The 27724-nt window shown below is 50.7% G+C and overlaps 3 protein-coding genes across 6 annotated transcripts in view; 1 reads left to right on the plus strand and 2 right to left on the minus strand.

Annotated features, from left to right (window-relative positions):
- Window positions 1-120: 120 nt before the first annotated feature.
- Pgam5 (PGAM family member 5, mitochondrial serine/threonine protein phosphatase) lies at window positions 121-11474 on the minus strand. Of its 3 annotated transcripts, none has more exons than XM_077796045.1 (6): window positions 11267-11474; window positions 7457-7635; window positions 5977-6102; window positions 5774-5862; window positions 5539-5672; window positions 121-2997 (listed from the first exon to the last, which is right to left on the minus strand). In XM_077796045.1, the coding sequence occupies exons 1-6, from the start codon at window positions 11455-11457 to the stop codon at window positions 2847-2849; spliced, it is 870 nt and encodes a 289-aa protein (XP_077652171.1). In that variant the 5' UTR covers window positions 11458-11474; the 3' UTR covers window positions 121-2846. The 3 variants fall into 3 exon arrangements, with proteins under 3 accessions (XP_077652171.1, XP_077652172.1, XP_077652173.1); XM_077796046.1 differs by having other exon boundaries at window positions 123-2997; window positions 5539-5669; XM_077796047.1 differs by lacking the exon at window positions 121-2997 and adding an exon at window positions 5031-5166.
- Window positions 11475-14155: 2681 nt separating this feature from the next.
- On the minus strand, window positions 14156-22778 carry Pxmp2 (peroxisomal membrane protein 2). 2 transcript variants are annotated; one of them, XM_026409689.1, is made up of 5 exons: window positions 22544-22778; window positions 20413-20526; window positions 18532-18694; window positions 16955-17074; window positions 14156-14431 (listed from the first exon to the last, which is right to left on the minus strand). In XM_026409689.1, exons 1-5 carry the CDS (start codon window positions 22663-22665, stop codon window positions 14366-14368), a joined length of 585 nt encoding a protein of 194 aa, XP_026265474.1. In that variant the 5' UTR covers window positions 22666-22778; the 3' UTR covers window positions 14156-14365. The 2 variants fall into 2 exon arrangements, with proteins under 2 accessions (XP_026265474.1, XP_026265475.1); XM_026409690.1 differs by lacking the exon at window positions 20413-20526.
- A 341-nt stretch (window positions 22779-23119) lies between these two features.
- Window positions 23120-27724, plus strand: part of Pole (DNA polymerase epsilon, catalytic subunit) — a 48078-nt gene continuing 43473 nt past the window's right edge. Inside the window, exon 1 of the mRNA XM_026409683.2 lies at window positions 23120-23205. Coding sequence (XP_026265468.2) covers window positions 23144-23205 — 62 coding nt within the window. The 5' untranslated portion in view covers window positions 23120-23143. The remainder of the gene's footprint in view (window positions 23206-27724) is intronic.

The following is a 27724-nucleotide window of genomic DNA, read 5'->3' on the forward strand; positions in this document are numbered from 1 at the left end:
TGAGCCACCAGAGAATGATTAGTAAAGAATAAGAGAGCCAGAAAAAAAGGTTTAAAGGAGACAGAGAGCCTAATAGGTCCTCCAGTCCACATAGGCACTGGAACTAAACAACTGAAAAATGGCTCTGGTCTTTTATTGAAGGGAGCACATCAAAGACGGGACTTGCAGCAAACAGGTTGATTGGCATCTTGGCAAGCTACACCCATCTCCAGGAGGCTGTGTGGCTCCAGCTTGTCACCCATCTCCAGTGCAGTGCTGAACTCAGAGCTAGGTAGGAAGCCACATGTACTGGGCAGTCTCAAACCAACAGGAGTTCCGCTGGGAGTTACCAGGTACCAGACTTTCCAGCCTAACAGCTTCCATGTTGTTTTTAGTTCTTGCACAGTTGAAGGATGGCTCCGGGAAGTCTTCAGTTTGAAGATGATGATGTAAGATATTCCCCACAAAGAGGTGGGTGGGTGGAATCCAGAACAAGTCCCCACTCCTCTTTTCAGGGGAAAAGCAAGCTCAGGTGCCACTAAAACAAGTGCCCTCTGCGCTGGCAGGGACCATAGCCAGATCCTTTTGAATGATGATAGGTCTCTCCAGAAACATTCACAGCTTTCTTGGACAAGGACTGATCAGGGCCTAGTGTGGGCGTCACTTAAAGCATCCACTTGAGCAGTCCTGGGGTACCAGTTGCCATCTCAGTCCAGTTCCATCAGGTCGTGCAAGTTTTGTTTCAGATAGAGGGACTGCTGTTCCCACTGTTTAAGAAATCTCTGTCCATCCTGAGCCAGGGGCATGGCTTCTGTCCCCAGCATGAGAGGAACAAATAGCTGGTTCCCACGTCAGTGTCCTAGAGACCCTGGAATGAAGCCATCCAAATGGTGAGGTCCCTCCGTGGGTGTGGATGCTGTAGAGACTCTGGTGCCCTGCCCCTCTGCCTTCTCCATATCCAGCCTTCAGGAGTTACCCTGCTAAGCGAAGCCAGCAGCCATCCCCACCGCCAGGACTGAGGCCTGGTCCTTACCACTAAGAAGGCGAGCAGGGAAGACCACTCCGAACAGCAAACACAAGGAACTGTGGAGAAGAAAGTCTGCTGGGAATTTATACGGTGGCTCCCGCCTGTGATGGCCGCGGCTCAGGACTGCGAGGTCACAGCTGCTCTCAGCAACTTAGCGAGGCCCTGTCTCTAAATAAACTACAAAAAATGTCTGGGTACGTGCTCAGTGGTTAATCCTGAGTTCAACCACTGATACCAAAGGGAAAAAAGCGAACAACAACGAAGCTTCATACAGGGCACAATCGCTGCGAGCTCCTAGAAAGGGGTGTAACTTTCCAGACAAAACCGGAAGCCGTTTCACAACTTTGACTTCAAATGTAAGGTCAGCAGTTTTCATTCTGGGGATTTCTTGCAGGAGCATCTGCAGATTGCTAGCTCTTCTGGTCATCCGGTGACTTACGTCCTTCTAAGTTTTTCTACCAAGGTCTCATTCCAGCTCCTCTGCTCCAGGCTACTCAGAATCCCAGGTCCTTGCTTGCGGCATATGAAATGGACTCTACGCGACCCAGAAGTGAGGAGCAGAGTGGAGGTGAAGGGCCAGGGCAGAGCCGAAGCGGGCGAGTTGCGGCGAGGTATGGCTGGTGTGGAGGAGACCCTGCCCTGCCACCACCCTGAACTGTGTCTGGTTCCCATTTGCCATCTCCGAGGTCCAGGGAGGAGACTGCGCCTCGGAATGGACTAGGCATCCGAGCAGGGTGTGTACAAAAGCAGAGGCTTCCCCGCAGCCCTGCGACCGGGCGACACACAGGTCCTGCGCCAAGTTCCGCACAGGCGGGCCGCCTAGCACGGCCCTGCCTTGGGGTGGCAGGACGCTGAGGTACCCAGGCTGAGGACAGACAAGCGCCCAGCGAAAGGGATTTCTTGCCACTGCTGTGTCCTGGCACAGGTTTCCCGTTTTCTTTAAAAAAAATCACGATTTGTATTTTTAAAAATTTATTATGTAGTTATTTCCAAAGAGGCCAGAGAAATGGATCAAATATCCCAATTCATTGTATTGATTACTGAAAGTGTTCATGAGCACTTCGTAGAAACTGGACTGCTTTTGTTGAATTAACAGATATTTGGGGTAGGCATATCATGTCCAAATGTTAACCCACAAGCCCAGAAGATGAACTGTGGCCAGGAGCAGACTAGGATAGAGATGTCAGCCCTGGGTATCTTCCCTGCCTGGCCATCACAAGCCCGCAGTCCCTGCCTGGTGTGGCCAACCCCTGGACATGGCACTCCAGACTCACTTCCTCTCTCACCCAAATCCACTGTGCGGCTTGCCAGTCCCTGTGCCTTTAGATCCTACAGCGTCAGGATCTCTCACTCTGGTGAGAAATTGGTTTTCAAAGCAAGAACCCAAATGAGGAATAGGTTTTAATTGACGAACACTGAAGTGACAAAGGCTTTTCAGAATAAGAACATGTGAATGAAATGAGTTGTTTAGAAAGCTTGTCCTGCTGCACCAGCTTGGGCGGAGCCCAGAGTCACTTGCTGCTTTGGCCACCCATGCAGGCCTGCCATGGTGGTCCAGAAGGATGGCAAGCAGGGCTTGTTCAAAGCCCAGCACAGGCTGTCCTCTTGCCTGAGAAGGTCCTCATCCCACACCCACGGGGCTGTCCTGGCAGGCCAAAGGAAGGAAGTCAGGCTGTTTGGCCTGAAGGTCTCCCTTTCAGTGGGCCAGACACAAGTGTCCCCAGCATCTGAGACGTTCCCACAACATCTTCCTCAAAGCTGCACTGCAACCTGGACAAGGAACAAGAGGGAAGGCTGAACCAGGCTGCACGCAGAGAAGGGTGGAGTCCCAGAGGGGCCCTCAAGACCGGGTGATCTTGTTGGGGGGCATGAACCCCGTGTCCCCAAGGGTCCTGAGTGCTACTCGGCCATCCGGTCGGATCACGAGGTGGGTGATGCTGCCATTGTTGAGGGAGAGACGGAGCCAGCCTTCTGGAGGGAACTGCAGCGCTCTGCGGGAAGAAAGAACATGCCAGAGGAAGCTCATGCAGAGGGGGCCACAGTGCCCTGAGGGACAGGCAAGGCCCAGACCCTGGAGCACCAGAGCAGAGCAGACACTTCAGCTGGTCCCTTGGAGGGAGAGCTGGTCCCTCGAGGGTGCTCAGAGGAAAGGGCCCCTGGATCCACCAGGGCTCCACCAGACTCAAGCTGTGTGATCAGCACAAACAAGTTCCTTGCAGGGCATGCAATTTTATTTCTTCTTTACAATGTAACAAGTGAGAGGACAAAGTACACTAGATCCATTTCTCATAAAATTCAATGTTTTGTGCCAGGGGATGGAGGTGCAATCCACAACCCTATAGCATTTTCATGCCCTTAAAAGTGCTTATTAAGAACAATAAACACTTGCTAAGAAGCTCAGTATCACATCTTCTTTGAGTCACCAAATGTCCTTCATGCTTCAGAAGCCAATCTGATCCTCAAACCCAGTGGACATGGTGACATTTTTCTGCTGCGGGTTTGGTGAATGTTTTTTTTGTTTGTTTGTTTGTTTGTTTTTCCTTTTTTTAATACGGGGGATTGAAACCCAAGATGCCTCACCACTGAGCTATAAGGGTCTAGCTGGGGCTGGAGCTCAGTGGTACAGCACTTGCCTAGCATGTGTGAGGCACTGGATTCAATCCTTAGCACTACATGTAAGTAAATAAATAAAGGACAATCAACAACTAATAAAAACATTAAGAAAAAAAAAAAAAGGGTCTAAGTTGCTGACTGGCCTTGAACTTTTGATCCTCCAGCTCCAACCTCCTGAGATTTCAGGCGTGCACCACTGTGGCTCCATGCTGCTTTTTAAAATCACCCCTCATAGTTTGCAGGGCGTGCTCCTACAGACAGCACAGTGGAAACCGTGTGACTGTGTGGCCGCCCTGACTGCCCTGGGGAACTCCATTCACGGGGCTTCTGGTGCATCCTGGCATCAGGGTCACCTCCCATAACTGTCAGGGTTCACAAGATAATGTGGTGTCAACAGAAGCACACACAGTACCAGAATGGCCTGATCACAGGCAGGAAGTGCACGACACAGGTCCAGCAGACAGGGGATGGGCCATCCCGGGAACCTTGTTCTTGCTGCAGGTTGAGCACAACACCCCGCCACCAGCCGCATCCCTTCCTGCCACCATGAGCCAGGGGAGGATCCCAACTCCCCGACAGCTTTGTGCATTGGGGAGGGGGCACTCTCTGACTCTGGGGATCCCCCACCATCCTTGGGCTTCTAGCTGGACCACATATGGGATGCCTAAGCAGATGGGTCACCACAGACAGAAAGAGAGACCGCCTCACTCCAGACAGTACCACTGACCAGACTCTGGGTGCAGAGGAGAGGCAGTCCTTGGTGACGAAAGCCCTGCTGAATGTTTTCTAGTGGGTCCACGGGTGGAGCTTCCACTGCTTCTCAAAGTCTGCACTCTACTGAAATTTGGTCAGTCCTTTTACATATTTGAAGTGCAAGAGCCTTCCCATCAAGGAGCACATAGACGCTGCCCTGGCATTCATGGAAAACAGGCTGATTCCAGAGCTAAGACCAATACAATACATGAGTCATGCCAGGTGCAGTGGCGCACACCTATAATCCCAGTGACTCAGGAGGCTGAGGCAGGAGGATTCCAAGTTTGAGGCCAGTTTCAGCAATTTAGTGAGACCCTTTGTAACTTAGCAAGACCCTGTCAAAAAAATAACAAGGCCTGGTGATGTAGTTCAGTGGTAGAGTGTCCCTGGGTTCAATCCCCAGAATCAGGGGGGAAAAAATCCCAAACATACAAGCCCAGAACATTCCATGGTACCAGAGTGTAGGGAAGGTCCAAAACACAGGTGACCCCGCAGAGCAGCCTGAGCAGCAAACAAGTCGCACTTGTGACCAGCACAGTCACAGTTCACGACCCAGAGAGCAGACACCAGCACGGGCAGTCACAGTGTTGGGAAATGGCCTGGTGGCCTAGGTGTTCAAGGCCCCGGGGCTCTATCTCCAGCCCCTCAAAGGCAAGAGAGAGAAGAAACAAATTCAACACACCCAAGGAAGAGGCGCAGCCCTCAGAAGGTGTTCAGGGAGGAACAAAGAGTGCAGGAAGCAGAATCCCCTCCGAGCTGGTCTTGGTGACTGTTGCCAGGGTCGCTGGCACCCGCTTGAGGGGAAACAGGGTTTTTGCACAGTCCCAGGTATCTCTCCATCACCAAAGGGTTGGAAGCCCAGCATACAGTACCCTGACCACGGCAGCTCTACCTGTCCACCCAGAAGACCCTCGGGACACCAGGGCCCCGTCCACCTGTGCTGTTCTGCCAAAACAATCAGAGAAACCCCACCTCACAGACGTTTTCCACCAGAGAGCTGACCAGGACTCTCCAGCTGTGTGACAAGGCCCGGAAGCTCCCAGAGGAGACAGAGGGGCAGCCACACACCCACAGAGATGGCAGGCGGCAAAGGGAAGGGACGGGTTGTGGTCTGGGCTTTTCTCTAGGTCTACACCCTCCAGCCCTGTGGGCCAGGCAGTGCCTACCTGCAGACAATGTAGCGTATAACATTGGCATGGCATATGAAGATTTCATAGCTGTCCTCCTCTTGCTTGGCATCTGCCCTGTGGATGTAGTTCCGGAAAGCAGCCTCGATCCGGGCACCATCTTCGTAATACTGCTGGGGGCAAAGTGAGGACCATCAGGGGGAAGCAAGGCGAGGTGGCCATCAGAAGGTACGCCCAGCCCTTGCCCCAGTGACCCATGGGGCAGTGTCTTTACCACAGCCTCTGGCTTCCAGTGAGACACAGGAGGGTCGGGCTCGATAGGTGCACCTTCCCGCAGCAGGTCTGTGCTGACTCTGGAGACACCTGAGGAGGAGCACAGTGTTGTCCACTCCAGGAGCCACCCTGGGCCCTCCCCTGTGGGCAGCATACACCCCAGGCTGCACTGCTCCTGTGCAGAGGCCCCTGGCCCACACTTACCTGGCAGGTGCTTGCTGATGATGTCTGTGGTCTCCACTGCACGGGTCATGGAGGAATGGATGATTTTACTAAACTTCAACCCCAGGCTGGCAAGTCGGAGCCCCGTGAGTTCAGCCTGTTCCCGACCTTGAAGGCAAATACCCCAGAACCACACATACCTTGATCCCTCTTTTAGCCAGTGACACCCACATAGGATCACATGCCCCCCACGGTCCTGGGCCTAGCAGGGGTTAGCAAATACCCCAGAACCACACATACCTTGATCCCTCTTTTAGCCAGTGACACCCACATAGGATCACATGCCCCCCACGGTCCTGGGCCTAGCAGGGGTTAGGGCCTCAATGAGCAATGCCAAAAAGATCATCAATTCAATTGTCCTCAACCCCTTGCAGAAAAATACACCTCAGTCTATTAGCAGTAAGGAGCAGATGTGCCCCACTGTTGGAGTCCAGGCAGGATTTACTCTGCCTCAACCAAGTCCACACAGCGTAGAGCACCATGATGGCCACCAGCCGTGTGACACCCTGGTGGCCAATACATACACACTGAGAATTCAGTATCACTGAGCACCAAGCGGCTCCAAATATAGGTGCTTTCTTTTAAATTTATTTTAGCATCTGGCTGGAAATCGCCAGGAAGTCAGTCTCTGTCAGATGCAGAGACCTCTGCGCTTGGCGCTTCCCTTCCTGTCTGTACAGTGTTTCAGGGAAGGAGCAGTCTGCACGAGAGCAGGAGAGCAGGCCAGAAAACCCTTTCACTATCAAATTTTTCCATATGAGCACAGATGGGAAGACCCCATCCAAACAGAGGAACTGTTCAGGCTAAGCTCAGCCAGGCACAAGAACAGTGTCTGCAGGGCCAGCTACTGGAGAAGCTGAAGTGGGAGGATCGCTGGAGCCCAGGCATTCAGGGTCAGCCTGGGCAACACAGAGAGACCCTTCCTCTACAAATGTCGAGTCTAGACTCTCCCCACACCCCTTGCATCTCCATTTCCAGGATTTCTCCACAGGTGCACCTGCAGGCACGAGACACTGCTGCCCAGCAAGCCACTAAGATGCTGTGAACAGCCTGCAGGTGCTGGGCAGATGTCTGCAGGCTGGGCCGTGAGCCTGGCACAGAGTGCAAGAGGCGCCACTTCTAGAGCAACAAGAGCATAAGCCTTGCTGGACTGGGAACTGGGCCTGACCTCATGCATTAGACACCACGGCATTTGCTTGAGTGTTTCCTTCAGTGCTGGGGATGGAACCAGGGACTCCCCCATGTTGGGCAAGCGCCGTGACACTGAGCCAACCTCAGCCCTGTATGTTCTGGCACAGGCACGTTAAGAAGCCTGTCTCCTGTCCAAGTTCAGCTGAAAATCACAGGTAATGATGATGTCAAAGTCTGGGCTAGTGGTCCCTGAAGGTTCAAGGGGACCCATGCCCCAATACCCTCAAGGCTGACCATGGAGATCAGCTGGGCAAAAGACCTAGGCACATACCTAGTGGGGTCAAAGTGCGGTCCTTTTCCAGGCAGCCGTCCATGTGGTACTGGGAATGCCTGATGAGGAAGATGTGCCTTGTGGCCTTCGCCCTGTAGTGGTCCAGCCTGGACGCCTGCTCCTCCTCTCCAGATTCCACGTTCCTCTTCCGCAGGTTGACCAGAGAGAGTGGCTCTCGCCTAGTATTAAAGATATGATGGAGAGGTTGTGAGGGGAATGGGAAAAAAAAAAACAAGGAGAGAAATGAATTACAGTAGATGGGGTAGAGAGAGAAGATGGGAGGGGAGGGGAGGGGAGATAGTAGAGGATAGGAAAGGTAGCAGAATACAACAGTTACTAATATGGCATTATGTAAAAATGTGGATGTGTAACCGATGTGATTCTGCAATCTGTATTTGGGGTAAAAATGGGAGTTCATAACCCACTTGAATCTAATATATGAAATATGATATGTCAAGAGCTTTGTAATGTTTTGAACAACCAATAAATAAATAAATAAAGATATGATGGCTGGGCTGGGGTTGTGGCTCAGTGGTAGAGTGCTGGCCTAGCAAGTGTGAGACCTTGGGTTTGATCCTCGGCACCACATATAAATAAATAAATAAAAAGAAAGGTATTGTGTCCGACTAGAACTAAAAAATAAATATTAAAAAAAAAAAAAAGATACAACAGCATGTGCTGTGGCCTCTGTTACAGACCCCTGTGAGAACTCTGCCAAGACAGTGACTTCTCCAGAGAAGCCAAGGCAGCCGGGGGTAACGCCTGCACACCCCGTCCACCTCACTGCTGTAGCCAGGCCTGTTCTGTGCCTGGCAAAGCCTTCCTGCAAGGTGTGACCCAGTGAGGATGAGCAGGCCATTTACAGGACGACTCAGGGCCAGTGTTAGAAAGGGGAGCCATGTGCGGTGCAGGGGGGGGGGGGGGGGGACCTGCAGGCTAGGACTGCACTGTATGACTGAGGCCACTAGCTGTGGGCTGTTTAAATTCAAAGTACAGGTGGCCCCTGAGTCTTCGGTATCCGCGGTCAGCACCAGAAGGGCACGTTTGGAAGACGATGCTCCTGTACTGGACACGTGCAGGCTCTTTTTCTTATCACCGTTTCCTAAGCAATATAGCATGACAACTACTTACATGAGGTCCATGCTGTATTGGGTGTTGTAAGTAACCTAGGTATGATTTAAAGCACATCTGTATCAAACACTACACCATTTTACATAGGGATTTGAATTTCCATAGATTTTGGTATCCACAGGTCAACTGTGATTTAAATTAAATTATAATTGCATCTAAGCATAGTTTATCTGATTTAAGTGGGGTAGTGGCTGTCAACTGGCACTTGGGCAGGGTAGGGGTCATGGAACTAAAAGTATTAAAGGTTAAATGTGGGGGGCAGGGAACTTGGCCAGAATCTACCTGGTAGAGTCTGTGATGGGAGAGGAAGGTCTGGAGGGCCACTGACCCTCATGACTCAAGGATCATTTGGGCAGGGTTAACTTGGGGTGCTGGTTACACACCAAGCACAGGTATGTTAGAAGGCACTGGGGAGCCTGAGACTTATCCATGCAAAGCTCTGGGATATCCTGGTATGGGGGTGGGGGCATAAGAGACAAGCCCCCTATATATTACCTTCACGGTGCTGCGCATCCCTGCCTGCCACCAGCCCTTCCATCCCCAAGCTCAATGACTTCCCCATCTCCCCACCCAGAAATCTAGCATGGCAAGCAAACAGGGAGCCTTGCTGCAATCAAATAAGGCTGGACTCAACTTTAGGTTAATTTCAAACAAGTTCTTTGACCTCAGAGTGAATGTTTTCCTTTAAAAGTCCTGAAAAATTCAGAACACTCTTCTGATTTTTTAAAGCGTATGAGTCAGGCACGGTGGCTTACGCCTATGATCCCAGCAGCTCAGGAGCTGAGGCAGGAGGATCACAACTTCAAGACTGGCCTCAGCAAATTAGCAAGGGCCTAAGCAACTCAGAGAGACCTTGTCTCAAAATAAAAAGGGTGGTGGATGTGGCTCAGTGGTTAAGTGACCCTGGGTTAAATCCCCAATACCCAAAGCAAACAAAAAATAAAAAAGAGAATGACTACAGTCTAACCACAAGAGAAACATCAGACAAATGCCAACTGAGGGACCACCACGAAACCTCCCCACCATCATGAAAGGAAGTCTGAGAAGCTACAAAGTTAACAGGAGCACATGGACACCAAGAACCAACTGCCATGTGGGACCTGGGAACAGAAAGCAAAACTAAGGTTATCTCAACAAAGCACAGACTTCCATTATTAATGATCAGGATAGACTTATTAATTGTGATAAATCTACCATATTTAGTGTTAAAACGTTAAGAACAGGAAATTAGATGTGGGATATAAAAGGATTCTATTTGCAACTTTTCTATTATGTAAAATATTCCAAAATAAGTTTGTGTTTTAATTAAAGATTAGCCAGGCACAGGGGCACATGTCTGGAATCCCTGCAACTTTGGAGGCTGAGACAGGAGTATCACAAGTTCAAGGCCAGCCTCAGCAATTTAGTGAGGCCTTATCTCAAAATAAAAAATAAAAAATAGGGGCTGGGATGTGGCTCAGTGTAGAGCGCTCACCTAGTACATACAGGGCCCTGGGTTCGATCCTCAGCACCACACAAAAAGAGATGAATGGAATGAAGGTATTGTGTCAAACTACAACTAAAAAATAAATACTTAGAAAACAAATTTTTAAATAAGTAAATAAATAAATGGACTGGGGTTGTAGATCAGTGGTAAAGCACCCCTGGGTTCATTCCCCAGTACCAATAAATAAATAAATAAAATTAAAGGTTAAAAAAATAACTATGAAATTCCTGATACAACTAGGGATATGATATTACCTCTGTGCCCAATTTCTAAGTGTCAGTGTAGAGATAACAGCTGCAGGTACCTAGGAGGTTTAACTGGAACTGGGTAAATCCCACAATAACCAATCCCTGCCTCTAAAGCAGTCTCTCCAGTAGAAATAGAACCCAGCAGCATATGTAATTTTAAGTTGTCCAGTAGCAGCATTAAAAGAATAAAGAGAGAGAAAAAAAAGGAAAAAAAAAGAATAAAGAGAGGCTGGGGTTGTGGCTCAGTGGTAGAGCGCTTGCCTATCATGTCTGAGGCACTGGGTTTGATCCTCAGCACCACACATAAATAAATAAATAAAGGCTTTAAAAAAGGTGAAGAGAAACAAGTGAAATTGAGTAATACACTTTATTTAATCCAATATACTAAAAGTACTGTTATTTCAACCAAATATTGAAAAACTGCACTGCTTTGGGTTTTAAATTTATATTGACATTAAATAAAACTAAAAATCCTTGTGTAATCACAGGAGCATTTCAAAGGCTCAATAACGACAAGTAGATGATGGCCACAGCACTGACAACATCCAAGAAGCGCCTGGTCTACACTGGCCTCCTCCTAGCAAATGGACCCTCCTTGCTCACTAGCCCTCAGGCACCAGCACGGTCATCCTCACACTCGGACCCTCAGGACCACTAGTCATAGCCATCCTAACACAGGACGCTGTCACTCCAGACACAGCTGCTATGGCACACAGACCCCGGGCACGGCCGTCCCGGCATCTCGGGCACGGACCCCGCACGCGGGCACGGACCCTGGCACCTCGGGCACAGCCGCCCCAGACACGGACCCGGCACCCCGGGCACGGGCACCGGCACCGCCGCCCCGGGCACAGACCGGGCCGACGTCCACCTGTCGGGCGCCCACACGCCGCTGCGCGCCGGGGGCGAGGGGAAGGAAGCCCGCCGCCCGCCGGCCCCGCGCACCTGTCCCAGTTGGGGTCCCAGACGCCCCGGCACGGCCGCGCGCCCCCCGCCCAGGCCGGCGCCTCCGCCGCCCGCGGCTCCGAGTCCCCGCCGGTGCGTGGCTTGCCCACCGCCACGGCCGAGAAGAGCACGGCAGCCGAGCCCCCGGCCAGCCCGCAGGCAGCCAGCTGCAACGCCTGCCGGAACGCCATGCCGCCGTCCGCGCCGCCCACGGCGCGCCGCGAGGGACACGCTTCCGCGCGCTCCTGCTCTGCTGACGGAAGCCCCGCCCCGGCCGCGGGGGCCGCTGGGAGGGCGCGGCAACCGCGGCGGTGGGGGAGAGCGGACCCGGGCGTGTGCAAGGGAGGTGGCCGCGGCCCTTGCGCGGTCCGACTCCGCGGGTTCCAGACGCGAGCGGCGCAGGTCCTTTCACGCCCCCGCCGTCCGACACGGCCCTGCTGGCGGCAGTTGCTCTAGAGACCGCCGAGCGACCCTCAGCCTGGGAAGGCGCTGCACCTGTGGGTGCAGGCCGGCGCCCACCTCGCTGCAGGCGGAGGGCGAGCAGCATGAGTCCCGGGGCTTTGCCCTGGCAGAACAGTGCAGCTTCATGGACCTTTGTATGGGTTCATTTTGTCCAAATATACAACTAAAATATTTGTCAAGGTACCCAGAACTGAGGATAATAAAAGTGCTTCTTCTCTTTCTCTTTAAACCGTGTCCAGTCCGTGTGACCACCTTTACATATTTTCCTTATCCCTGGTAAATGTCCACGTGGGGACACTAACAGCCTCGCTCCCTGCTTTCCTGTGTGCCTGGCAGCTCTGGGTAAACGTGTGTGAAATGAACCGAGTGAAAGCAGGCCGTGATAAGCCAGAAACCCAAGAGTATGAATTTGCATTATTTTAAAAAAATACTACCCCAAATTTTTTCTTTTTTCCTGGCTTCACCCTGACATCCTGAGAACCCATATGTGAAAGTGGTGGCAGAGAATCCTGCATCTGAATCCAGGATTCACCTATTAGCGGGTCTTGCCTCAGTTTCCCCATTTGTGAAATGGAAACAAAGGGTGATGTCTACTTTATGGGATTTTCGTAGGATCAGCATGAGCTCCAGCATAGTAACTCCCTCAGCAAATGTTGGTGCCATGGCTTGCACCTAAAATTGGGAACTGGACTTTTTTTTTTTTTTTTTGAGAGGTGGGGAGGGGGTCTTGCTGCTATGTTGCCCAGCCTGGCCCCAAACTCATGGGCTCAAGTGGTCCTCCTGTCTTCCTCTCTCAGCTTTCCAGAGAGCTGGGTTCACAGGCGAGTGCCACTCCTCCCAGCCAAACTCTAGAACTGAATGTAGACTCTGCCAAGACAGGAAGAAGTGTGATCATCAAGGTCTTTATCAATTGCAGGAGCACCTGTTACTCTTGCAAATACTCTAAACTTCCTTCAGCAACTGCCCCACCCCACCCTGATGTATTTTGAACCAAAAGAACAGTTCTTTGAAATTGAGGGTAAACAGGCACAAGAGCATATACGGTTCTCCGGTGTTAATAGCAGGAGCACAGCAGCCAACAGCTGAAGACAATCTGAATGTCCACTAACAAAAGCAAACAGGACAGGGGCTGGGGATGTGGCTCAAGTGGTATCGTGCTCTCCTGGCATGCATGCGGCCCGGGTTCGATCCTCAGCACCACATATTAACAAAGACGTTGTGTCCACCGAAAACTAAAAAATGGATATTAAAATTCTCTCTCTCTCTCTCTCTCTTTCTCTTTTAAAAAACAAACAAACAAAAAAACAGGACATGATATCCACACACACTGAAATGATCATTCAGCCTTAAAAAGGAAGGACATTCTTAAAATGCTATTAACATGGATGAGCCTTGATAATGAAATACCACAGGCTGGGTATTTGATAGAGTATTTCTCATAGTTCTGGAGGCTGGGAAGCCCAGGGTAGAGTTACCAATCATAACTCTTTGCTTCCAAGATGGTGCCACTGAAACCAGTTGGACAGGCAACCACATTCTTTGCCTCTGTTGCTGTAACGGCCAGTGGGGTTACAGCCCCTGCAGCAGAGGACAACAACAGGTAGCCACACCACAAAGGTGTGAGTGCCAGCAGCCAGCAGGATATAATGTCCACTTAGGACTACTGTTAATCAGGCATTGGAAAAGTGCCGAAGCTATTGGTTTGGCCCATGACCTTCTAACTGTGCCCTTTGAGGCTTTCCCTTGTAGGCTTCACTCAGGTCTGTCCCTCTTTTCCTTTTTCTGATGCTCTGAGACAAAGGAGTAGCTGGGAATTTTGGAATGTTCCTACAGGTTAATTCACGGAGTAGCTGTACATTTAGAGAAGCCTTCTGGAGGGCCACTGCCTTGACTGCCTGCTGCCCTTTTACCTGTCCTAGTTGTGCTGAGCACTCTGCAGCACTGTCCCATATGGCAGTAGGCACAGGAGGGCAAAGGGGCACCCACTCTCCTAAGCCTCTTTCGTAAGGGCTTAATGCACTCACAAGGGGCTTGACCACTCCCTAAACCCCACTCTTAACAGCCCCCCAGCAGGGTTAAGCTTCCACTTGAATTCTGAGGGGACACATTCAGACCATGGCAGATATTATGGAGGCGACTGAGCCAGTCATGAAGCCAAGTGCCCTGTGATGCTGCTGCAGGAGGCACCCTCACTCAAACTAACAGTGGGATGGCGGGGGCCCAGGGACAGGGCTGGTGTTCATAGGGTAGAGCTTCACCTTGGGAACCTTCCCAAGAGTCCTGGAAGGGTCAGCAGTGGCCACATAATACTGGCCACATTTTGGGCCACTGAGTTGTGTGCTTTGACAGCAAGCTATGTGTTGTGCACGTGCCACAGCACAAAGGGAAACCCCAGTGACCTGTCCTCTGAGAAACCACACCAAAGAAGCAGCTGATCATCTCTGTTTATTGCAATCTCTTGGTCCAGGCAATGAGGCCACCTCTGAGACACAGCACTCTTTCATTTAGAGACTTCTGTTTCTCCAATCACAATTCTGAGGCATCTCAAATCACATGATTTAAAGTCAGAAGACGTCCTGGCTGGGCTCTGCTCTCCCCTGTCCAGATGCACCTGATGTCCTCCCCAGGCCAGCGTCACTACCCCAGAGAGGCCAGATAGACGTACCATACCAGAGCCGCCAGGTTGGCAAAGAGCACCCGGAACTGCAAAGAAAACAGTCAGGCCGTGACAACACCTAGCACCAGCCACTCAGTGGACAGAGGTCACCTGACCACTGCCGGCCAGGTGGTCGTCTGTCAGGTCCTGCACTGGGGCCGGCAGAGGAGAGGACAATGTCACAGCTATGGCAAACAGGCAGTGACAGGCATCCGAACACCAGCTTAGCTACTCACCCAGTACTGCCCCGTGCTGCGGCCTGTCTCTGCTCTCACCTCCCTCTGTCCTGTTCCTACTCCTAGACCCCCCCTGAAATAGCCTTGGTCAGGTGCCGCTACCAGGCTCATCACCACAGCCCTGGACTGAACTGTAGGGCACTCGGTTGGTACCGTCTGTGCTGGCTCAACAGCTTCCTTCCCCCAAGCACCCTCCTGCAACCACCTAGTGTGAAGACTGCCACAGCCTCCCAGCACTGGCCTGACTATAGGAGCGCTGCTGTCTGTCCTCTTCCTGCCTTGGAGGCTTGCCCTCTCCCTTCTCAGCCTGCCTCCCCAGAGTGCCTGAGGACCCCAAGCCACAGCACAGTTCCCTCTTGCTGCACTTCCCAGAAAGCCTCTGACCCTGGCCTTCACGCCTCCCCAGGGGCTGGCCCAGGCCCAGGCCAGGGGGATATTCAGCCTCTGCCAAGAGTCCCCTTCTCTAGGCAGCTCACTTGCCCAGTCTTGACAGTGCCCAACTCCCTCCTTCACTCTCCCAAATGCCCAGCCCACTGCCTCTGCTCAGACGGAGTCCTGCTCCCACTGTCGCCGGAGGAAGAGCCCTGCCTAAGCACCTACGTGAGGACCCCATCCCCTCCGCCTCCAGGGAACCCTCTGCACATATGTCCGCCCACCCCAAAGCAGCCACAGCTGCACCAAATGTGGGCACATCTCCAAGGCTCAACCCCTCTACAGCCAGCCCCCTGCTTCCCCCACCCCTTTACAAGCTTCTTGAGAACTTTCTGGTTTCCTCTACACTTCCTAGTCACTCTTCAATTTGAAACAGTCTGGTTTTGGCCCCCATCCAGTCCTGGAGTTGCTCTTGGGAAGGTCACTGATAAGGCTCACTGTCAAAGCTGAACAATGCTCAGTTGCTGCTTTCCTGATTTCCAGGAAACCCCTGCTCTGTCTAACAGCCCTGCCATGTCACTTCCTGCCCTTGGTATAGGGTTGTTTGGTTTTGTTCTTTGTGGTACCAGGGACTGACCCCGGGCCTTGCATATGCTAGGCAAGCACTCTACCACTGAGCCGCAGCCCCAGCCCTTTTTTATTTTGAGACAGGGTCTCACTAGGTTGTTCAGGATGATATCACACTTGCGATCCTCCTGCCTCAGCCTCCTGAGTGGCTGAACTATGGATGTGCACCAGCTCCCCACTTTCCTTTTTTTTTTTAATATTTATTTTTTTTTAGTTAATATATATATATATTTTTTGGTTGGACACAATATCTCTATTTATTTATTTTTATGTGGAGCTAAGGATCAAACTCAGGGCCTCGCATGTGCTAGGTGAGTGCTCTACCGCTGAGCCACAACCCCAGCCCCTCTCCACTTTCCTTTTAACTCTTGGAGTGTTTTCATGTCCATGCATGTGGGTGTGCACACATGTGCTGCATGCAGATGTGTGTGGGTGTGTGGAGGTACTGCAGTTTGTAAACATCAACATCTGTGTGATATACAAGACAGGTGTGGTGCCATAGTATAGTGTGGTATGTGTGCGTGGCAGGTGTAGGTACTGTGTGTGTGTGTGTGTGTGTGTGTGTGTGCGCGCGCGCGCGCGAGCGCCAGACGCAGGTACTCCGAGTATGTATGTGTGCGCGTGCCAGGTGCAGGTACTCTCTGTGTGTGTGTGTCAGGTGCAAGTATCTGTGTGTGTCAGGTACAGGTATCTGTGTGTGCGTGTGTGTGGCAGGTGCAGGTACTCTGTGTATATGCCAGGTGCAGGTTCTCTGTGTGTGTGTATGCCAGGTCCAGGTTCTCTGTGTGTGTGCGTGTGCGCGCGCGTGTGCCAGGTGCAGGTATTCTCTATGTGTATATATGTCAGGTACAGGTATCTATGTGTGTGTGGCAGGTGCAGGTATCTGTGTGTGTGTGTATATATGTCAGGTACAGGTATCTCTGTGCATGTGTGTGTGTGTGTGTGTGTGTGTGTCAGGTGCAGATATCTGTGTGTATGCCAGGTGCAGGTACTCTGTGTGTGGCAGGTGTGCGGGCCTGCCTCCCTCTCCCCTCATCCTTTGGAGCTCTTTCCCAAGGGGGTTCTGAGCTGGACCTCTCTCCCCCAACAGCCGGGGTGGAGCCCAGCCTGTGAGTGCCTCCTAGGCTGGATGCTTAACCAAATGCCTCCTGCCGAACTGACAGTGGATGGGGCACAAGGACCCCTTGGGAGGCCCCCTGTGGCTTCAAAGCTCTGAGGCCAAACACAACATCTGGCAGATACCACCCAAGGATGGCCAAGGAACCTGGAATAGGGGCGAAATGTGGCTGGAGAGAAAGCATGGCTTGGAAAGCGCTTGTGGCAGGTGCCCCTCACCTGCAGGGGAACATAGTTGATGTTGACAAACTGCAGGGGTGTCCATACTCGCCAGTTCATCCTCAGGGCAGGCCAGAAGCCACTCCTCATCTTGGTGGCTAAGGTCTCAGCATCCTTCCCCTGCAAGGAGGGCAGAGGCAGAGGTGAGCAGCTAGCCATCCAGGGAGCCACAGCCTGGGCACCTGAATGGCAATGACTGTATCCCACCCAGCACTATTGGTGGGACCCCAGGCCTCATGCAGACCAAGCAGGTGCTCTACCACCATGCTGCTGCCCCCTCCTTACTTATTGGTTGACCAAGTTCTGATACTGAGGATTCAATCCAGGGGCAATTCCCACTGAGATACATCCCCACCCTTTTTAAATTTTATTTTTCATTTTGGGAAAACATCTTGCTGAATTGCCCAGACTGGCCTCAGACGTGCGCTCCTCTTGCCTTAGCTTCCCAAGCAGCTGGGATTACGGATGGGCACTACAATGTCCGGCTTGGCAATGATCTTTTAAAACCATACTGAGTGGCTCTGTTCTGTTTGTGTGTGGACACAGATACAGCCAGCCAGCCAACCAGCTGGACATCCTCAGTCCTGACAGGGTGACAGGCTGCACACACACAGCGGGGGCCCATCTCACCCTCACAGCCCCTTGGACTTTGTCTGACAGTGGTTCACTCCATGGTCCCAGCACCAGAACTTCTACTTAAGGCTACACTGTAAATTCTTTCCAAAATAACCATCAGAGTTGAGGCATCCCCAAGAAAACCTTGTCAGGAGTTTGTCACACACTGGTGACCGCAGCACTCAGGAGGCTGAGGTGGAAGACTGTAAACTGGAGGCCAGCCTGGTAAGTTAGTGAGACCCTGTCTCAAAATAAAATTTTAGGAAAGGGCTGGGGATGTAGCTCAGTGGTAGGGAGTTTGTCTAATATGCATGAGGCCCTAGGTTTAATTCCCAATCTCCCTCTCTCTCTCTCTCTCTCTCTCTCTCTCTCTCTCTCTCTCTCACACACACACACACACACACACAGCCCCAATAAATTGAAGAAAATAAATATTAAGAAAATAATAAAATATATAAGGGGCTGGGGATCAGTGGCAGAGCACCTGCCTAGCACATATGAGGCACTGGGTTAAATCCTTAGCACCATATACAAAAATAAATAAAATAAAGGCATCCTGTCCATCTACAACTACCAAAAAAAAAAAAAAATACACAGGACCAGAAAGGAACCAATCATACTGAAATACAGTTGCCAACACATTTGGAAAACATCCTGCGGTACAGTAGAATGACAGCTTCTGTCAGCACCCATGATGAGCCCTGACAGCAGGTCCAAGCAGCAGTGCACGCACAGGAGTCATGAGGTGCCTATGACAGCTGATGTGGAGAGCCAGTGTGCCTGGGAGCTCACTGGGGACCAGCAGCAGTGCCAGCCCTACTGTGGCCTGCTTCCTACACTCACAGAGGAAAGTGCACACTTCCAGGTTGAGCCCGGTAAGAAGCCCACGGCCCATGAGCTACCCAGGGATGTCTGGTTCCTGTGCTCAAGTGAGCCCTGGCAGGTGCTGGGGAGACACCCACCTCCAGCAGGTTCATGACGAGGAAGAACAGCAGCAGGAAGGCAGGCGCAAAGACCAGGCGGTCCAAGAGGAGCCTCCTGATGCCTGCCCAGGGCGCCCCGGGAGGGATCCAGTGGTCCATGAGCAGGTAGAAGTAGTGGCTCAGCGGGCCTGTGATAAAGAACCTGAGGTCCAAGGCAGCGTGAGCAGGCGGAACTTCCCACGGCCAGGAAGGCAGGGCCTCACCCCAGATCCATCCCAGGTCCTATGCCCCACAACTGCAGGGTGTCACATGGTCTACAGCAGGGCTGCTCAGAGAGCACACTGAAGTACCTGGGACGCTACCTCCCAGCTGTTCTTCTTGTGCACTGCTGTCTAGGGGAATCCATTTGAGCCTCAGAGGAAAATGACTCATGCTAGTGTGCTTGCAAGTATAAAAAGACTGTGAATTACAGATTTTTTTTTAATATTTATTTTTTAGTTTTTGGCAGACGCAACATCTTTGTATGTGGTGCTGAGGATCGAACCCAGGCTGCACACATGCCAGGTGAGCGTGCTACCGCTTGAGCCACATCCCCAGCCCTGAATTACAGATTTTTAAAAAGTTACTCTTGGGCTGCGGATGTGGCTCAAGCGGTAGTGTGCTCGCCTGGCATGCGTGAGGCACTGGGTTCGATCCTCAGCACCACATAAAAATAAAATATATTGTGTCCACTTAAAATTAAAAAATAATTAAAAAAAAAAAGTTACTCTACAGGCTAGGAGAGTGCTAGTCTCATGTGCATAAGTCTGTAGGTTCCTCCCAGCACCACGCACACAAAAAAGATGCTTCTGTTGGAAAGCATTCAGTCAAGGTCACATACATTCAGGTTGGTATGCCCACAGACTGGAAAAGACTTCAAAATAATTCATCTATAAAACTGATGTTGGTCCAAAAGCTCAGGGTAGACTAAGCTGTTAAAACTCCTAGCTGGGCACAGTGACAGGTACCCGTAGTCCCAGATACTCTGGAGGATGAGGCCAAGAGATCATCTGAACTAAAAATTTGGAGCCAGTAAGACCCTGTCTCAATCCCCCCTGACCCCCGCAAACAAAACAAAACAAAAGGGGGTAGGGATGTGGCTCAAGTAGTAACACGCTCGCCTGGCATGCTCAGGGCGCTGGGTTTGATCCTCAGTACCACACAAAAATAAAATGAAGATGTTGTGTCCACTGAAAACTGAAAAATAAATGTTAAAAAAAAAAGTCCTGAATCTTTGTGTCTCTGTGATTCAGAAAGTGGTTCACAACCTGGGCATTCTTCAAGACACAACATTTGTTTTCTGGTGGAGCTGTAAAAACAACAGAAACTGACTCATTCCCTCTGAGCTGTTTCCTCTTTGTGAGCTCAACTAGGTTGCTGGCAGCATCTTTGGATTACTGAAATCTGACTCTAGGTTGAGGTAAGTCATGTACCTATGGGTCCATCTCAGAGAGGTCAAGATATCGGTCCCCCTCAAAATGCAATTCAAATTAAGAACTACACCTCAGCAGCAGCATGTGCCTGCAATCTCAGCTACTCAGGGGGATGAGGCAAGAGGATTAAGCCACAGGCGAGCTTGGGAAACACAGCAAAAGTTCCATAAAAACTGTTTCTCAACAAAAGTTCTATAAAAACTGTTTGGGGCTAGAGCTGGAGTTCAGTGGCAGAGCACGGTCTAGCATATGTGAGACTCTGGTCAGATCCCCAACACCAGAAAAGAACAAAAAACTAACGTGCATATACACAGTGCACAAGCCACACAGATTTCCAACTCTTTGCCCCGATGGCTGCCAGCATCAGGCAATTCTACCACCATGGTGCTGTAACCCGCCTCTGCTGTGCTTGGCTGACTGGGTCAGCCGGCCCCGCTGTGGCCCTCACCCATAAACTGCATATCTGAGAGGCCCACTGACGTCCAGATTTTGAGAGTCTTCTTTTTTCCTCTTCTTCTCAATCATCTGGGCCAGGACATTGCCAAGTGCCAACAGAGCACCACTGTGGACAGATAGGAATGAGAAAACAAGAGCACTCCCACAGAGACACGCCTTTCCTTCTCAGAGCTGGAAGGCTGCTGGACCACACTGCGGACAGACAGTGGATCCTCATCAGGCAGCTGCCAGAGCCCCAGGTCAGAGTGTGGAGGCAGCTCGGCCTTGCTCCACACATGTGATCCATGAGCTCCAGCACTGGACACACCAAGGCCAATATCCGGGTAGATATGTATACCATGTACACAATACCACCATCCTGGGAGTCAGGAAGGTGACACTGCTCTGTATTTTGACTGTGGTGTCAAAATACATACTATATAATCCCACACACGTGGTAAAACTTCAAGAACTCAACACACATAGACGAACACAAGAAAAACAGAATATCTGATCATTTGTGGGTCAAGAGTATGCCAACATTCTGGATGTGATACTGTATTATGGTTTTGAAAACATTTCCATCTGGGTACAGTGGTGCACAACTGTAATCCCAGCACCTCAGGAGGCTGAGACAAGAGGATCCCACATTCAAGGCCAGCCTCGGCAACTTGGCAAGACTGTCTCAAAATACAAAATAAAAGGACTGGGATATAGCTCAGTGGTTAAGTGCCTCTGTGTTCAATCCCAGAGATGCAGGGGGAAAGTTTCCAAAGGGTACTAGAGATATTTGTGTTGTTTCTTACAAGTATGTGCAAATCTACATCACTGCAATAAAAATTTCAATAAAGAAGGTAGAAAAAGGCCTAGTCACACCTTCTGAGGCTAGAGTTCATAGCTGCTTCCTGAAAGCTACAAAATCCAAAATTTTAGCTGGGCACAGTGGTACACACCTGTAATCCTAGCACTGGGGAGGCTGAGGCAGGAGAATCACAAATTCAAGGCTAATCTAGGCAACTTAACAAAATGGTATCTCAAAATTTTATATTTTAAAAGGGAGGAGGTGGGGCTGGGGATGTGGCTCAAGCGGTAGCGCGCTCGCCTGGCATGCGTGCGGCCCGGGTTCGATCCTCAGCACCACATACCAACAAAGATGTTGTGTCCGCCGAGAACTAAAAAATAAATATTAAAAAATTCTCTCTCTCTCTCTCCTCTCTCACTCTCTCTCTAAAAAAAAAAAAAAAAAAAAAAAAAGGGAGGAGGTGCAAGTCACTGGCAGAATGCCTCTAGGTTCAATCCCTGGTACCAGACACACACGCACAAATCCAAAATTCTTAGTGTGGACTTACAGACACCCCTACCCCAGTACTGGGCAAAGAACCAGAGGTGCTCTACCACTGATCTGCTGCGCAGCCCTCAGGCTCCCCTCTTTTCTCACCTATCTACCTTCCCACTGCAACCTGCACCTGCACCACCCCCAGTACCTTCCTCCTGGTGGTGCCCTCTGCCCCCAGAGCTATTGCTTCATGTCTATGCAGCCCGTTCAATGTTACTTCTGCAGGAAAAACTTCCCTGACCGTTCTAGGTCACGAATTTATCTGCTGTTTCTCTAGTTCTTCTTAGTTCCGGGAGAGGGGGAACCTCTGCAGCTGTTTTGAACGCAACTGTTTGCCCAGCACACACGAAGCACGCCATGCATTTATGAATGGCTGAATTAGTAAAACAAAGAGAACAACCCTACAAAATTAGTAAACCCAAGAAAAAAGGAATGACTCATAAAAACTTGAATACTCAAAGGGCAGAGCTCGCCAGCTCTGTCGTGCTGGCAACAGTCTTTTGATGGGGAGGTCCCTCCAGAAGGCTCTGGTCTACACCTGGAGGGGCGACGACCTCGCTCAGGACCCAACCTGCAGGCCGCCCCTTGCTTCTGCTCAAACAGGGCAGTGGGGTCACCTTGACGCCTGCGGCTTTTGCCCTGGGAGCCCACGGGCTGCAGAGTGGTCAGCGCAGCTCTGTGCTGCGGGGTGGCCCTCCCTTCCGCCAACTTCCTTTCCCCTGCGCCCCCTTCTCCTCCCCTCTGCTGCCTCTCTTGCCCTTCAGCCCCTCTCTCCCCTCTCCGACAACCCCTCCTGCAGCACGCCCACCTGCTGACCGCCTTGGTGAGCACCGGGTAGAGCCGCAGCAGCAGCAGGTACTGGGTGAGCGCGCGCCGAGGGAGCGACCCGAGCGCGGCCTCAGACCGCAGCCTGGACGCCGCAGGCGCCATCACCGTCCCCGCTGCGCGCAGCCCCGGGCGCCGACCCGACCTCAGGGCAGTCGGGCGCTGGACCCGGGACCCGGGGTCGAGGAGGCGGGGCGGGGACAGCCTGACATTTCCCGACTCACAGCGACCCGCAGCGCGGCCCGGCACCCACACTGCCGTGCGCAGAGCGCAACTCCGCACACTTTTCCGCGGTCCCTGGCAGTGCACGGTCCCCTCCGGCGCCGTTGCGGATTGGAGCCCCTCAGGGCGGAGCAGGGCGGGGCCTCTGCGCGGACGTCAGCCGCCCGCCTCCGGATCCCTTCCCCAAGGCAGCGCGCCTGCGCACGCGCGAGCCTCGGCTCCTACGGAACGGTCGCCGATTGGAGCGCCGCCCTTCTGGCGAGGCGTCTGATTGGACGGCCTGTGCTTCCTGTATCTCGCGAGAGCCGGTGGGAACGCGCCAAATTCGTCCCGGAGGCTGAGGAGTTCCGCGAGCGCTGCGATGGTTCTGAGGAACAGCGGGCTGCGGCGCGCGGAGCCGGGCGCGGACGGCGAGGCCAGCCGGTGAGGGCCAGGGTCCTGCTCCCGGGGCGCCCGCGGGAGCGGCGGCTGAGCGGGCGGGGGCGTGGCTGGGGAGGCCGCGGGCCCCAGGCGGGCGCCGGACCAGCGCGGCAGCTTCGCGGGTGGAAAGCCCCCGAGGCGCTTGCGGCCCGCGCCTTCCCGGGTTCGGGCGGAGCGGCGTTCGCCTGGGTTTACGGGTGCAGCGCGCCAGCGCCCAGCCGCGTCCCGGCCCTGGAGTGCTCTTCCTGCCGCCAGCCGTCCCCGCTCCGACGCGCGCTTGGTGCTGTGCTCACCGCCGACGCAGGCGGAGGCCGTCCAGCCTTTGTACAAAGCCCCAAGGTCGCCTCCAGTTTCCGCAGAGCCCTGGCTGCTCCGAGCGGTTGGGTGAGCTGGTTCCCACCGGCCGAGGGCTGTCAGAGGACGCCTCGCCCCTTCTGTGCAATGTGGATGTATAGGAAGTAACCTTTTAACATACCGACGGTCCTCTTCTAAGGCTCACCGTGAAAACTGAATGACAGTGTCAGTGGTGCCGAGCGAATATCGCACTTGCTGTCTTGTGACGGTCCCCCGTTTTCCAGGTTTTGTCCTGTGACTGGATAAAAAGGGACATGCGCAGTTTAGAGAAAGGGTTCGAGAGAAGGTCGAGCTGAGCTAGCAGCTTTCCAGCCCCACCACTCCACGAGCAGGCTTCACTCGGCCTTTGTTTTGATAAAGATCTGGGCCTCAGCCTGAAAGCTCTCTAGCAAGGCCTCGGGTAGTTTTTCTGTGTTCTTGATTAAAGGTGAATCCAGATGTTGTAGAGATAAAGTCGACGGTAGAATGGGGCTGTTTCCTGTCGCTGACATAACAGAGTATCACTCACTCCTGCTCACCGACTGAAGCAGTATGAACTTGTTGTCTTATATCATTCTAGAGGCTGGGAGACCTGGAGGCTCTGGGAGCTATTCTGTTTCCTTGCCTGTTACAGTTTCCAGAGGCTGCCTTAGCTACCTGAATCTTCAAAGTCAGCATTGTCCCATCTCCGGTTTCTCTCTAGTTCCCTCTCCCTGGACCCTTGTGATTACATTCGGCCCACCTGAGTAATCCTTACCTGCAGATCCTTAACTATATCTGCAAAGTCCCTTTCCTCCTGTAGCAGACACAAATTTGGGGGATTAGGACATATGGGGCCATTAATCTACTTACCATGGTGGTTATCATTCTTTACAAAAAAGTAAGGCTTTTAGTCTTGTAATGTAGTCAATCTCTTTCTCAAATGTAGGTGACCCAAGTAATAACCTTCACACAAAAGAAGGCTTGTTCTGAAGAAACAGTTGTATATCTACTGGTTTGTAAGCTAACAATTGGTGTTATAATTAAGGGCATGAATTATGTGTGGGCTTAGTTTAGAGCATTTATGTTTCTGTAACTGGTCCTGTTTTGGATATTTAGCTTTTTAAATGGCTTCCCCCCCTCCTTTTAAAAATATACTTGTGATGAGCATCTGTATGTTAAAAGGTTATTTCCTATACATCCAGCTCCTTGGCATAAACTCACAGAAATGGCATTGTTGAATGAAGTGATACAGCCATATTTTAGGAACCCTCAGCTTATAGAGAAATCTAATAGTGTTTGAGATGTTGTGATCACATAGTTTCATCAAGAATTGGGGTATTGGGGCTGGAGATGTGGCTCAGCGGTAGCGCGCTCGCCTGGCATGCGTGCGGCCCGGGTTCGATCCTCAGCACCACATACCAACAAAAATGTTGTGTCCGCCGAGAACTAAAAAAAATAAATAAATATTAAAAAAAAATTCTCTCTTTCTCTCTCTCTCTCTCCCCTCTCTCACTCTCTCTTTAAAAAAAAAAAAAAAAGAATTGGGGTATTTTCAGCCAGGCACAGTGGCACACGCCTGTAATCTCATTAGTTCAGGAGGCAGAGGCAGGAGATCGTGAGTTCAAAGCCAACCTCAGCAACTGCAAGGCACCAAGTAACTCCGTGAGGCCCTGTCTCTAAATCAAATACAAAATAGGGCTGGGTATGTGGCCCAGTGGTCGAGTGCCCCTGAATACAATATACCCTGTACCAAAAAAAAAAAAAAAAAAAAAAGTGCTATTTCATGGAAATACAGCAAGTGGGGTGTCAGTGGCTAGAATCAGACCCCAGGAGCTGGAAAGGGGTGGAAAGGAAGGATTGATGTCTGTGAGGAGTTAGAAGAGAACACTTTCAAGACCTGGATTCCTGTGAAGTAACCCATGTCATACTGGCTGGAAGAGCATGTGAAATGTGCCCAGGAGAGAAGCCAGCAGGAACCAGAGCTGATTGCTTGCCTGTGCCTCCCTGGCTAGGCTGTAGCTATGAGAATCTGGTCACACCTGCACAGGAATTATATGTGTGCCATCTCGCACCTCCATGTTAGCCCCCTCTTAACACATCTGTGTCTCCTCACTGCTTTTTTTTTTTTTTTTAATAAAGACTTTTTTTTTTAAAGAGAGAATGAGGGGGGGGGAGAGAGAGAGAATTTTAATATTTATTTTTTAGTTATCAGCGTACACAACATCTTTGTTTTGTATGTGGTGCTGAGGATCGAACCCGGGATGCACACATGCCAGGCAAGCGCACTACCGCTTGAGCCACATTCCCAGCCCCTCCTCACTGCTTTTTAAAGTGCTGATTCACATTAAAAAGAAACAGGGTGTTGGGTGCTTTGCTTCTGTCTTTGAAGAGTGGAGAACATGCTTAGATTAGGAAATATATAGGCCTCTGGTCAAAATTATAAAGGCTTCAGAGTCTTAGAACTGTGTTACCCAGAGGAAACTAGCTTTTTTTTTTTTTTAATATTTATTTATTTATTTATTTTAGTTCTCGGCAGACACAACATCTTTGTTGGTATGTGGTGCTGAGGATCGAACCCGGGCCGCACGCATTCCAGGCGAGTGCGCTACCGCTTGAGCCATATTCCCAGCCCTGAAACTAGCTTTTTGTATGTGTGTACATACTGGAAATTGAACCCGGAGACACTGTACCACCAAGCTATATCCCCAGCCCTATTTATTTATTTTTGAGGTTGGGTCTCACTATGTTGCTGAAGCTGGCCTTGAATTTGTGATTCTCTTGCTCTATCCTCCTGAACCACTGTGTCAGTGAAACTAGCTTTTTTGAAAGTTAGAATGCTAATAAACATAAGGATTGCTATATTTCGAAGATTGGTAAACTGAAATTGTACTGGTTCATCCAGATGTCATCACTCTGTGAAGCTAAAGACTGTGAACATTTGGGGACAGGAACAGCTCTGGAATCAGAATGGGTTTGATAGTTCTGATGGTTGAAAATCTTTATTAGGTACTGTATTTAAGATTTATGATAAAGTCTATATGAAGACTTAAGACTTATTACAAGATCCGAACCAGAGAAAGGTGTGGGAAGTTTGAGGCTGATACATTGGTACTATAGAGCTGAAAAATTAGTTTCCTTGTTAGTGGAGACCATTTCTCTCCCACAGAAAAATAAATCCTCATTTTATCAACATTTAACTGCTGACCTCTAGAGTCAGGTGCCTTACAGGATATGATACCTTTTTAAGGTATAGTTTATTTTGCCACAGCAGGTATTTTTAAGACCCTAGTTCATATCAATTGGCAAATGGTTGGAGGGTATCAGTAAAATTCAGAAATGGTTAATCTGGAATTTTTCCTAGACAAGAGGAATTGCAACAAAAGAGCAGAATTATAATCTTTCATAGGAAAGGGAAAAGCTCTTAGCTGGAGTCTTTTACATATATGTGCCCTGTTGGCTCTGCTTTAAGAGACTTAATATGAGCACCTGGGCTCCCTGTGCAGAGTCTCATCCTGGTCCTTGCTTGATTCTCAGCAAGTGGTGGACTGCTCTTTTCTCCTATACTTAGAGTCCAATGCATCTTTTTCATCTCAGCAGTCATAAGCCAGCATCTCTACTCTCATTTTTGCATATTTAAAAAGAAACACCTTTTAATGTTGAGATACAATCAGAAATAATAAAAACCAGATTTCTCCACTGGTACTGTTGTACATGAGGAGTTTTGTGTCGTAGCTGGGAATCAACACTGATCCCATCCCCTCAGCCTCACATGCACTCTGATGTATGTGTGTGCGCTTGGTTTTATGCAGTTTTGTCATAGGATATCCATGTGGCCACCACCCAGATCAAGCATGGAGCAGTGCAGGAGAGTTCTACATGCTACCTTTTATGACTGTAGCCATTCTCCCATGCTTGTTGATTGTTAATCTGCTTTCCATTCCTATAATTTTATTTTCAAAAATCCTATATAAGTGGAATCGTGAAGTTTGTGATTAGGGGTTTGGCTTTTAATCATGCAGTATAATTCTCTTGCAATCCATCCAAATTGTGTGAATCCATTTGTTGCTGAGTGTATTCATATATGGATAAACCACAGTTGACAACTTGCCTGTGGAGGAATATCTGGGTCTTTGTTGGTTTTGGCTATTATGTGGACATTCACATACACTGTTTTTGTATGAACATTGGTTTTCATTTCTCTTGGATA

The sequence above is a fragment of the Urocitellus parryii genome, chromosome 3 (assembly GCF_045843805.1).
Source record: "Urocitellus parryii isolate mUroPar1 chromosome 3, mUroPar1.hap1, whole genome shotgun sequence".
Classification (NCBI taxonomy): domain Eukaryota; kingdom Metazoa; phylum Chordata; class Mammalia; order Rodentia; family Sciuridae; genus Urocitellus; species Urocitellus parryii.

What these genes read in the sequence shown, in the direction of transcription:
- Pxmp2 (XM_026409689.1), bottom strand. Translation starts at nt 22,665, where the DNA reads ATGGCGCCTGCGGCGTCCAGGCTGCGGTCTGAGGCCGCGCTCGGGTCG. An exon ending in CTCACCAAGGCGGTCAGCAG is followed by an intron (nt 20,527 to 22,543) that starts GTGGGCGTGCTG and finishes ATCTGTCCACAG; the next exon opens with TGGTGCTCTGTTGGCACTTG. An exon ending in TCGTCATGAACCTGCTGGAG is followed by an intron (nt 17,075 to 18,531) that starts GTGGGTGTCTCC and finishes CCCTCCTTGCAG; the next exon opens with GGGAAGGATGCTGAGACCTT.
- Pgam5 (XM_077796045.1), bottom strand. Translation starts at nt 11,457, where the DNA reads ATGGCGTTCCGGCAGGCGTTGCAGCTGGCTGCCTGCGGGCTGGCCGGG. An exon ending in CCGCACTTTGACCCCACTAG is followed by an intron (nt 6,103 to 7,456) that starts GTATGTGCCTAG and finishes TTTGCCTTCAAG; the next exon opens with GTCGGGAACAGGCTGAACTC. An exon ending in ACTGGAAGCCAGAGGCTGTG is followed by an intron (nt 5,673 to 5,773) that starts GTAAAGACACTG and finishes CTTTGCCCCCAG; the next exon opens with CAGTATTACGAAGATGGTGC.